At 42.4% G+C, this 12,938-nt stretch overlaps 1 protein-coding gene across 1 annotated transcript; it reads right to left on the bottom strand.

Moving 5' to 3' along the window:
* Positions 1–862: 862 nt before the first annotated feature.
* Positions 863–11,346, bottom strand: rnf114 (ring finger protein 114; the record flags this gene model as incomplete). Its single annotated transcript, XM_080533707.1, has 6 exons — positions 863–4,346; positions 4,566–4,673; positions 8,819–8,933; positions 10,131–10,237; positions 10,358–10,508; positions 11,207–11,346. 6 exons carry the CDS (start codon positions 11,344–11,346, stop codon positions 4,281–4,283), a joined length of 687 nt encoding a protein of 228 aa, XP_080389833.1. The 3' UTR covers positions 863–4,280.
* Between the last annotated feature and the right edge of the window lie 1,592 nt (positions 11,347–12,938).

The raw sequence follows: 12,938 nt of genomic DNA on the forward strand, positions 1-12,938 counted from the left end.
TGTGTGTGTGGGGGGGGCATCAAGACTGTTGGTGGGTGCGACTCTACAGAGCTAGGTGGAAGACAGGGAGATCACTTAACTAATTACAGAGGAGGGGAGAGGTAGGACACAGAGGAAACAGAAAAGAGGAGAGGGTTCTCCTATCCCTGTGGACACAGTAGACTAAAGGGCTTAGTTTCATCATACAGCCACAACACAACACACACACTCACACACACACACACAGGCACGCACATGCACATGTACACAACACAATACAACACACACACACACACACAGGCACGCACATGAACATGTACACAACACAATGCAACACAACACACACACACACACTTTGTCTTCACACAAAATGGCTCTAGATTCTATAAACTATCATAGTTTGTGGAGGCAATCATGACTGTTCACTTGAATGTGGTCCTCCGCTAGAGTTACTCAATGTCTGCTTCAGCCCAGGTCTTATTTTATCCCCTCGTTCCACAATGAAGACAGGCAGGCGTTATCACAGTTCACCTTAGATGGATGTACCTTACACATTACCTACTTCTCTCTCTCTCTCTCTCTCTCACACACACACACACAGACCACAATACACACTCGTTGACTTGTTGGTCATCCATCAGAGCACTGACTGTTGATTCTGCCCCCACGTGTCACACACTGGTATAAATCACTCAGGCTGATTTCAGAGGCCAGTGTTTAAATAATTAAAGAGCTTTAATTTATCAGGATTTAGCACCTTCAGACAGTAGAGCTGACAGAGAGAGAGAGAAGTGAATGTGTTGGGAATGATTCAACAACACCGATACATTTATCACATGTATAAAGTTTTTATTAGATTAAAACAAACAGAATACAACAGGTATAACAGGTACATGTCAGATATAACAGGTATATCAGATATAACAGGCATAACAGGTATATCAGATATAACAGCTAAAGGACATGATGAAAACGCTCTCAGGCTCTGAACAAATGCTACTTCAGCTGGGCAGTCTCTCATCTGACACCATGATAGTAGCATTGAATGCCAAGATGTGGTTGGATGGTGATGACTTGAAAACCATGACATGGATGATGAAAGTCAAGTGTTTTATTAAGTAAAAGAAACATGCTCATTGTTGACATATTCATTTATACATCATAAGGAAACGTCTTCAATAACTTGTTTTCGTTTTACAACTCTTTGCCCTCCAACTTCACATAATAAGCAGGCAAAATAGGTCAAAGCAAAAATATTTTACTTATGTTAGTAATTGAGAAAGGAAACATATATTTTAATAATAAAAATGAAATTGACCCAGAAAAAAAAAATCACTCCTATTGTCACCAAATATTTGATGACATCACTTTTATGTGACGTCATCCATTGCACATAATTATACAGACCTGTATGATATTATTTTTTTTCACTAGGTCAATTACATTTTTTGAATTAAATACCTAAATATGATAATTTGTACACTCTAACAAAAACAAAAAAACGGTTCTACCAAGAACCAAAAAGGGTTATTCGGATGGCCCTGTAGGAGAACTCTAACAAAAACTAAGAAACACCACAGAAGACATCCATCCCTAACAAATTCAAAGGTTAACAAAAGGCCATCAGAGAATTGTAATGGATGTATGCTCTATGAACCCCTGGCAGTAATTCTGGGTAATGTGTTAGCGCTTAATATTGAGAGAGGGAGTGACCAGATTGTCTATGTTGGGATAGATCGGCTCTACGAACACACATCTTCAGCAAGGCATCATCAAACGTTCTCTGTTGACATCAGGGCATCATTCAGTAGGACACAATTGAAAACAAACACAGAATTAAGGGTTAGGATTATTTAGAACAATGTTTTACCCCGTCTGGGGCCTACTAGACATGGCCCTGGTGTGATACAGCAAGGGAGTCCTCTGTCGTCTAATGGGGTCTGTATCCAATGGTTTCCTACAGCATATTTGATGCTGTGCTGGAATGGGACAGTTCCAGTGGTTGGACAAAAAGGAGTGATGGAACTCTACTGCCCTCCTCTGGCAATGCAGGTGTAACTGCAGACTGCTGGGTGTCACATACAGCAAGTGCATTTCAATTTTTTTCAATTCTCCTCCATAAATGACACCGCTTCTGCCCACCATAACCAGTCAATATTGCAGAGGCTTCACACACCTCCATGGGACAATAACAAGACGTACAGAGAAACATAAAAACAGTCAAAGAAAGTAAAACATAACTTTCCATATGAATATTCTTTACAATGATAAACTGAGACTGATTCACCTTCCTAGAACAATAATCAACTTTTCATACAATCCTGACATCGAAGGGGTAATCTGGGATTCCAACTTCCAATGACATCGAACAACAACAGATCATCATCGGTCTGTCCTCTTGGAGTGACCTGGATCATGGTATTACTACGGTATTGAGTGCATGTGATTATATTGCTGCTTGCATTGAAGAGTGATGAATTTACTGTGTGTGTATTGTTGACAAAAGGTTGCCACCTAGTGGTTGAACCCTCGTGTTACAGTCTCAAGTGTTGTCGACAATAGGAAATATAAGTCTCAGGCAGGGCTTGACATTAAGCTTTTTCAGGTACTTGTCCTTCGGACAAGTGAACTTATCTTTTACTTGTCCTAGAGCTCAAGTTACTTGTCCAAATCCAAAGATTTTGAAAAAGCAATAATATGAATAATAATATATTATACTCTCACCGGCCACTTCATTAGGTACACCTTTTCAACTGCTTGTTAACGCAAATATCTAATCAGCCAATCATGTGGCAGCAACTCAATGCATTTAGGCATGTAGACATGGTCAAGACGATCTGCTGAAGTTCAAACCAGCATCAGAATGGGAAATAAAGGTGATTTAAGTGACTTTGAACCTGGCATGGTTGTTGGTGCCAGACGGGCTGTTGCGTGATATTATAGTGTCAATATGGACCAAAATCTCGGAGGAATGTTTCCAGCACCTTGTTGAATCTATGCCACGAAGAATTAAGGCAGTTCTGAAGGCAAAAGAGGGGGTCCAACCCCAAGGTGTGCCTAATGAAGTGGCCAGTGAGTGTATGTGTATGCAAATAACACATTTGACTACTATTGATTTGATAATGATGTATCCTTAATTTTCAAATGTATTCAATATTTTGTAATTATTTAAAAAACGTAACCCCTAACCCTTTTAGATTAAGATTGGCCACAAAAGGGATGAATATCTAGGAATATTATTTTTTTTAAATTGTAACTATAGTCCCTCCTCAATGGAAGCAATCTTATTTGCTAGATTTTGGATAGTAGCCTATCCTATATTCAAATTGAGAAATCTATAATTAGTGTCATTCTGAAGTTTGTATTGCGATGTGCTGGTCTTAAAACTTCAAACCTAAAATATACGATCGCATCGAACTACATGAAAATAAGCGGCATTGAGAAGAAGCGAATACGCGTTCACGTGAATGGCACTAGTGACAGGAGACCCACAACACTATGGCTGCGTTCGTAAACTCGCTCTGGAATCTGATCAGCACTCATGGAATGCCTTTTGTCCAATCACGTCTTTATGACGTTGAACGCAGTGTGCGCTCTGGCGCTCTGAGCGAATTTACAAACTATGACGATAACGAACTACGAGAGACTGAAATAGCGAGAATGAGGCGCGGCATCGCTTTGCTTGCTATTTTTTTTTACTATTCAGATCGGAAGGAGGAATTAATGTTTGCAGATATTAATACATATTGATTTCTTTTTTTGTTTTGACTTGTCCATCGGACAACTGCAGGAGGAAGTCCACTTGTCCGAACATAAAATGTACTTGTCCCGGACAAGCAGACAAACCTTAATGTCGAGCCCTGTCTCAGGTACATGACACAATGACACCAATGAATGAACGGCTCAAAGAAAGATGATTTAGAGGATTATGAAGGATCTAACAAGACAACAGGCGTCTACGGAGAGAGAGCTAACGACGTTGCTCCAGTTATGCCACTCCCAGAAAGCACATGAACAACGTTTTTTTTTGTAATGTTTTCCTGTTTATTTCGTGAGTAATAATTGTCTAATTTTTTTCTTTCTCCCTAAATATCAAACTGATAGCGAAGTTTCTCTGCTAAGTAGACCTCTAGGTTCCTGGACACTTAGACCGGCAGTCGACCCACTAACGCTCTGCTGCCCACCACACTGATGGACCTGTGTGTGGGGGGGCGGAGCAGCACTTGCCCTCCAAAGACCCCCCCATCCCTCTTTCACCCTTTCCCTCCTAGCTGCCTGCTTGCCGGTGAGCCGACATCACCTCAGTTCTCCATGAGGGAGCGCTGTAGAGCCTCCTGGATCATAGTGTGCTCGTCTGTGGCGTAATCCTGAAGAAGAAGACGACACAGTAAAAACAAGAAGACGTGGCAGACAGAACAATGTGCCAGAGAGAATTGCAGACAGGAAAGAGGACTGTGTCGAAAAAAAGAGAGAGAGAGAGAGAGAGAGAGAGGGGGGGGGGGAGAGAGAGAGAGAGAGACAAAGATGTTGAATGGCATGTTGTTTGCTATGTGTTACACAACCGTTGTTAACATAAGCCTGCTTACCACAAACGTATCGTAAGAGAAGGTATGTCTAATCTTGAGGTGCTGAAAGAAGTCGGCGCTCCTGTAGTTAGGGTCTCCCCAAGGCATAGATGCACAGATGGGACACACCTACACACACACACACACACACACACACACACACACACACACACAAACACACATAGAAAAAGTGTGAAGAACAGATGGATCAGGTTCAATATGATACTATGAATGCATCCATCTACTCCATTGGTGTCCGTCTCCCCTCCCACCCCCTTTCTCAACCAGTCTTTATGATCATAACACCTCGGCAGGTATTTTCTATTTTCCGGCAATAACATCTAACACTTTGAGGGTGGGTGTGTGTGTGTGTGTGTGTGTGTGGAGACACACACTCTGTAGTGGGATAGTTAGTCATACAGGCTGGAGACAGACAGGTGTGTATGGGTGAATCCCAATTCACCCCTCCGGCTCCTTTTTCACCCCTTTGGCTCCGTTCGCTCTGATTTCGCTCTAGTTAATACGGAATATGTCATTTACTTTTTCTGTAATTACTTAAATAAAGATTTTAAAAATTATGTTAACCATCTTATTATCTTAGTTTATACAACAGTTAGTTCCGACCAAGTAATTTGATTGGACAAGAGGCATTCCATGAGTCTGGGACTTTTAACTATAGGTATCACTCCGAAATGACCGTTAATACAAAGTAGCTAACCTGCAGATGTTTGTGTTCAGGTTACTAGGCAACAGTCTAGTTGCGGAACTATTTTTTCTTGACGGAGCCAAAATAAATGATTAAATAAACAAACAAATCATAATCTGTTGTCACTTATTACTGTTAACTAATAAATTGCGCTGTAGAACTGTTGTATAAAAGCAATATCACACTCGAGGTCGTGCCTGCGGCCTCGTACCTACGACCGAATCACAGCCGTGCTGATATTCAGTATAACACACTCCCTCTCGTGTGATATTGCTTAACAAGCATAACAAAAAAATCGCTTTTATGTCGAGGTGCTGTGTCTAACGTTACAGGCTGATTTGTGGACGACAGTCTGATGGCATATGACACCTACTAATGTCATTTCAATGCATTATAGACCTTTTCTTTACAACAAGCATAACAAAAAAATCGCTGTTATGCAGAGGTGCTGTGCCTATGCTTAACATAGAAAGTTCCACAGTCCAGCGCTCTCAGGTTTAGCAGTAGAGGACTGGTACCTGATCACTTCCATTAGACTACCAAAGCAGGACACCGGAGCACTCATATTAGGGATGCACCGAAATGAAAATTCTTGGCCGAGGCCGAAGCCGAATTTAAGGAAACACTTGGCCGAATACCGAATACCGAATGTGTATCGGCAGTTTTTAATTTGATCATTGCATAAACTAAATACATTTTGCTTTTTATTCATGCTTCTCAAAGAAAGAAATTGAGATTGAAAAAAAAAGAACTTTTATATATAACTTATTATAACTAATTATCGTGGGATTTAATCTCTACTGCTTTCCAGGGTTCAAGTTAATGATATTCATGATTTGTCTCTACATAGGCTTCAGAAAGTATTTAGACCCCTTCACTTTTTTCACATTTTTGAATAGATTTGCCATCAATCCACACACAGTAATATAATCTAAGTAAAAACGTTTTTTAATGTTTGCAAATGTATTAAAATGTAAATACAGAAATACCTCATGTACATAAGTATTCAGACCCTTTGTCACTCTTAAAATTAGGTCAAATGCTAAATGTCTTCAACAAGTCATTCAACAAGTTGAATTGAGTCCACCTGAGTGTAAGGATAATAGTTCATGTTATTTCAGAATGAATATCTTTTGTTTTTATAGTCTCTGGTTTGCATAGAAACCACCGCATGATACAGCTGCATGTCATAAACTCGTGTAGAACAGCTGGGAGTCTGAATATGTTTTCAACAAGGCAACAACTCTGCTTCTTCCGCTACGACTGCTAAGCTAACTAGCTAGATGAGTGTAAGGTTGCGTTCGTAAAGTCGCTCTGAGAGCGCTGGAGCGCACACTGGGCCCGACGTCATAGAGAAACCGAGTCATTTGATTGGACGAGAGGCATTCCACGAGTGCTGATCGGACTTCCTGAGTGAATTTTCGAACGCAGCCAGTTTTGAAAGCGCGTCGCCTTGCGCCGCGCGCCTGTTGAGAGTTATATTTAATTGTATTGCGTCATCAAAACACGGCCACTATTCGGTGGTAAACATTCGGTGTTTTCACACATTCGGCCGAATACCGAATGTGCTTTATTTTGCGATATTCGGCCGAATACATTCGGTGGCCGAATGTTCGGTGCATCCCTAACTCATATCTGCGCGTTTGTCACAGGGTGACACCCTGTTCCTCTGCCCCGGCATCAGTCCAATGGAAGCGTCAAGCACAGCCTTCCCCATAGAAATACATCGATGCGCGATCCACATTTCAGAGATGTACAATCATGTTCATTTAGAAATAAATGATTACCTGTGGTGTTTGACAGCGGATGATGGTAGACATATTTAATGTAACGTCTAACGTTAGGCTGATATGTGCATGACAGGCGCGAATTTCCCCCCCTTGGTCGTATATGATGCTATAGTATATAGCTATCTAATCCGAGCAGTTGTTATTAGGGATGTCCCGATCCCACTTTTTCACTACCGATACCGATACCGATACCTGGGCTTCGGGTATCTGCGATACCGATACCGATCCGATATTTGTATACATTTTTTGACCCCTGAATAATAACAAATACCTCCCCAGTATATAGTCCACACCAACAACAGTTAAATTAAAGACTGCCAGCCTTTATTAAAGCAACAAATGCGACGTGTTGTGGATTGGAACTACGGATCATAAGCTTTCAAATGATGTGTCATACATTGAAATCCGAAAAAATATGAAGTTAGAGTCATTTGAATGTTGTTAGACGTCAGGCACATATAGGGTTAACCTCTTTGTAATGAAACCGGAAGCACACAGCGCTACGAACTATGAGAGCTGTATCCATTATGCGCATTTTAAGCGCATATAGGACTCGCGTGAAGCATTTCTGCGACACGCGTTTCTGTTCACTGTTTTCATTCCCTCATCGCTTATACACATAAGTTTGACTGCGCATGACAGTAGTTCAGCAGTCTCTTAGTCGCACTGGTGCGATTGAATGTATTTCCAAGTCGCACAGAAATATATTCACTCGCAAATGCGATCAAAACAGTCGCACTATCGAGCCCTGGTCATGCACGTGACCACTGACTACTACTGTTGTCGTCACTTGAGTGACACAGCAGATCGAGAGCGCGGATCGGAGCCTTTTTTTTCTGGTGCGATCCGCGATCCAGCATTCAGGTCCAATATCACGGCGATATCCGATATCAGTATCGGATCGGGACATCCCTAGTTGTTATTATGTAATATTATCGATGGATGTGCCATTTTTGATGGAGGGCAGTGAGCGGGAGACTCATCAAGGAGCATGTAGTTGACTAATGCAGTGGACGGCGGCTGTTTCGCCAGCGTTCCTGTCACATCGGATTTCGGAACGTCATAAAAATAAATCTGTGACGGCCGTAAATTTAACTAAAGTTCAGCCGCAAAGTTGTTGCACTGTTGTCCTATATCGGTGCAGACTGGCAGGATAGGAGCACAGGTTTCATACAGGTTAGAGCTTATTCTGTCATGGTCTGATAATGAAGCATTGTTATTTTTTATTTGATGACTTGTTTGATCGACTGATAGCGTAAAACTTAAGTTGTGAATGAATCGCGCGCGTCAATGCTTTTCTACGATACTGATGACGTATCAGTCTTGAAGGGTTGTACCATTTCATAGGGGAACCACTACGGCTTGTGGCTCTGAACAGAGGCCTTGGCTCCAAAGCGAGTGGCACTCCAAAACGAGCCGAAGGGGTAGAAAAGGGAATCGGGATTCGGCCTGTGTTTGAATTAGGAGCCACTGTAATAATCCTAAACTCTCTCTCAGCTCTCCATCTATCCCTCTCTCATTATGTATTCTCTGCTGTTCCCTGCAAGTTGCAACCATACCTCTAAAGCTCATATCAAATCAAATCACATTTTATTTGTCACGTACATCGCATACAGCTGTAATTGATAGTGAAATGCTATCAAGCCCAGAGCTGTAAAAGGTAAGAGATGCATGTTCACACCATCCAAGTAGTGCACTTACATTTCACACATAAAATACAAATACCGCTGGGACTGTATTTTTGTTGGACAGATCATATTTCAAGATGGATGTCTCACCACGTGTCGTGTGTCCCGGGCATGCTGGGAAGTGCAGTGCTCCACCAGGCCATCCTGGGCCAGGTTCTGGCAGTTACAGTAGGGGCAGGAAAAAGTGTAGCGGTTTGGCACGGGGCTGGCAGAGAGTGACAGAGAAAAGAGGAGGAAGGTAGGCATAAGGTCTCGGGAAGAGAAGAGAGGAGAGGATAAAGAGCACTGCTTTCCTTCTATATGAACAACAACAAACGGTATCAGGCATAGATGCAAGGTCGTTTACGTGTCCGTTTCAGAGCCACAATCAAGTTAAGATGCAATAAAGATTACAATATGAATCACTCCCTCTATTTCTCTCTCACTCTCTTATGGCGCTTTTCCATTGACCAGACCTGGACGGTACAGAACGGCACGCATTTGTATCTTACGCGTACCGTATTTTCAGAAACGCTTCTCCATTATACACAACAGACGTGGAGCGAGTTGGGACAGTCCCCACTTCTGTTCGCTAGCTACATTACGTTGCTCACTGTGGGGTTCGACAGAAACATTGTAACATAATTGCTAAACAAGTTGTAAAATGATTTGGGGGGCCAATATCTTTAGTTAGCTAAAGTAATTAGTTTACTATATTGTGGTCTTAGCAATTGGTAAAAGAATAGGATTAAAATAAATATATATGAGCAATATCATATCGTGGGCTTACTACAGCAAGCACAATAACAACCAATTTGTTCCGTCTGAAGCTACAATACTGGGACCATTCGTGATTGGGCTACAGGCAGTCAAATACTAGGCGAATGTGTACGTAGGACACAAATAAACTTGGGTTTCATGAATTTCAAGTGGCATCTTTGTAATCATGCCGACATAGTCATGTCTAAGAATGCATTTCACCATGTAAATTCCCAATATAGTGAAAATACCACCGCTCATCCGTGATCAGACTTAGCTGGGGTGCTGCAGCTGAAGAGTATCAAATAGAGGGCAAAAAAGCATCATTTGCACACTCAAATCTGTGCAAAAAACGATGTTTATTGCAAGCTTTCAGTCTCAAGGCTCTCAGACCATTGTAAATAACAGCTGTATGACACGTCACTATCAATCAAACCAATCAACGGTCTGCAGCGTCACATCGTAGCACGGATAGTACCTTTCACTCCGAGTCAGGAAGGGTAGCTAAAATCAGTACGGGTACTACGAGTACACTGGCAGTGGAGAAAGCAAAACAAACCGTGCGCACACGTTCTGGTACGGTACGGTAGTGAAGAAGCGCCATTAGTGCCTCCATGTCTCCCCACCAAGCACCCCCCCCCCCCTCTCTCCCTCTCTTGCTCACCCCATGATGGCAGGCTGGGTCTGGGCAGTGGTTCTCACTCCCTCCTCAATGTACTCCTGGTATTTAGAGCAAGATGCTGTGTGGCCTCTCATCTGAGCCAGGCCCACCTGACAGAGGAGCAAGGGGGGGGCAAGATATCACCACCAATACAAGTGCAAAGATATCAACAAAAATACTAGTGCATATCACATGTACGTACAACATTACTTTGATGCTATACAACGTACCTGGGCCCCACAGCCCTTGCATGCTCCCACTGAAGAGTGAATTAGGTTCTCTAGCTCAGTGTTTTTGTCCCAGTGGCCCAGTGCTGCCCTGCACACAGCACACACAGGCTTCTGGGGCCGCAGACACTCCTGCAGGCAGCTCTGACAGAACCTGAGAGTAGAGAGTGATGTCAAATAGCGGAAAAAAAAAGGGGGGGGCAGTAACATAGAAACGACACCGAATGATCGACGTCTGAACTCACGACACTCATGTGACTCACGACACATAAAACAATACATGACATGAGACATGTATTATAAGACATGGCAGCTTATACATCGACACATAAAACAATACATTAAAGAGACATGGCAGCCTCTATATTGACAATCAGATGAATCACTGACAAAATGTCATCTTCTTTTGACGTGTACTTTGTGGATAAACCACAATAAAAACGTTGTATTGTTTTTCGAGGGTTTTACTTCCTGAAACCATGGAAAATCCCAACCCTCAGAGGACGCAGGGAGTTGTAGTCCTTTCCGAGTCTACAAGAACGGGTTTGTTCCGTCGTTAAACTACACGTTCCACAATTCGTAAAGCCCCTACCTTGATGTAAACAAAACTGAAAGTAAAGCACGGATTTATGCATTTCAAAGGTTTAACAATAGGCTTCGTTCGCTACTTTTAAATGTCAACGCAAAAACACTCCTGGGTTACAACCGTATATACACATATAACTGTCAAAAGCATTCTATAACGTTGATTTAGCCACCCAATGTTGACAGCTAACCAGCTAGCTAACTTCCAATTTGGTCGATGCCCTCTTTGATAGATAAAAGGACCATCTCCCCCATAACCAAACTCACGTATGACCACACTGGGTTGTGACGGGGCTGTCGAAAATCTCGAGACAAACCGGACAGACGAACTCTGTCACGTCTCTGTCTCCTCCAGAAACGTTTTTCTTTTGATGTGCAGAACTAAAGCTTCCTCCTAGCATCGCCATTTCTGCTCTTTCTCCAGAGGCTGCGAGTCTTCGCCGTGCGACGTCACAGTCCCGTCGCGAGGAGGGGGAGGTGGGGGGGGGTCTCGTTTTGCCTGGGAATGTATGGAGGACCAAATTAACAATAAATATATAGATAAATAAATGAATGTATGAACAAATAAATGAACGAATACACACAATGAATGTGTGGAAAAGAATGTGGAAAACAAAGAATGAATGTGTAAAAGAATAAATAAATATAGAAATGTATTTCCTTATACTGTGTGTATTCATTCATTTATTTGTTCATACATTCATTTATTTATCTATATATTTATTGTTAATTTTGACAGACTTGGTCCTCCATATAAATGAAGGATTTTAAAACCATTTCCATTTGTTTGTTTGGTGCTTAGCTTTTTAACTCTATGCATTTTAGAGACATGCTTATAGAGACATGCACATTGAAGAACTGTACCTTGACTATGTCGTCATAGATTGACACTGAATACGTCATGGCATTTTAGCTGACGCTTTTTGAAAGTTATTTTGGGGGCAGTCCCACAAATGTGTTTTCTTCTTCATGTTATTGGACAGATAGTGTGAAGATAGGCAGGAAAGTAAGGAGAGAGAGGGCATGTCAGCAGGGCACGGGCCGGATTCGAACCCATGCCAACATGGGCATAATGTGTGCACTGTCGACCGTTGTGCTAGCCTACATTTGTTGTTGTAGTATTATGAATTGAATCCACCACAACCTAAGCGTTTTTTAGCGCCAATTGAGCCACACAGGACGTGACAAATGACAATCATATATATTTGAACACTGAAAGCACACACGGTTCTAGCCTGATGTTTAATAAGCAAAAAATAAAGATATCATCCAAATGAAAATAATAGTATAGGGCGCGCTCTTGTCACGACCGAGCCCTTCGAGACAGAGTGCATGTGCGCCAGCTGACGCCGATGACGACCTGTCAGTGTCAGAAGTGTCCGCGCATGCGCAGTAGGTTAGACGGGGGTTTCCAGCAGCAGAAGAGAGGAGAGAAGGTAAGGTGCTGGTGGTTTGTGGCGTCAGGCTTTAAAAAAAAACAGCACGGTTTACGATGGCCAAAAACGGAACACGGTGGTGTACGAATCGACTCTCATTCTCACTTTAGGATATTGAGATTCCCAGGTATTGAGAATCCCCACAGTTTCTCATCTGTGTATGCGAGGAAGATGATGATGGGAGGCTGGTTTAGCCAAGCTTCGCGTAGAGAGATGGGCGTTCTTGGGGCTGGACTGTGAGGCTGTGAGGGGGGCCCATGGCCAGTGAAATCCACTGCTGGGGTTAGCTTAGCTTAGCTAGCTAGCTTGATGACTGAACCCAGTCTGTAAAACTAAAACGCGTTGATCAGTATACTAGCTAGCAACCGCTTTCTGATGCTGCAGATCAGCAGGGACATATTTAAGATCATTTTCACGATCGATATCCTTAGCTTAGAGCGCTTACACTACAGCCACACACACACTGACTGTTCAGATTGAGGGTAACGAACTGGCTAGCCGGTTAGCTAGCTGGCTAAGCGGAACACTGCGCATCCCAGTCTCAAGACTGACTTCAAGACTTA

Source organism: Nansenia antarctica (genome assembly GCF_963989245.1).
Source record: "Nansenia antarctica genome assembly, chromosome: 6".
Classification (NCBI taxonomy): domain Eukaryota; kingdom Metazoa; phylum Chordata; class Actinopteri; order Argentiniformes; family Microstomatidae; genus Nansenia; species Nansenia antarctica.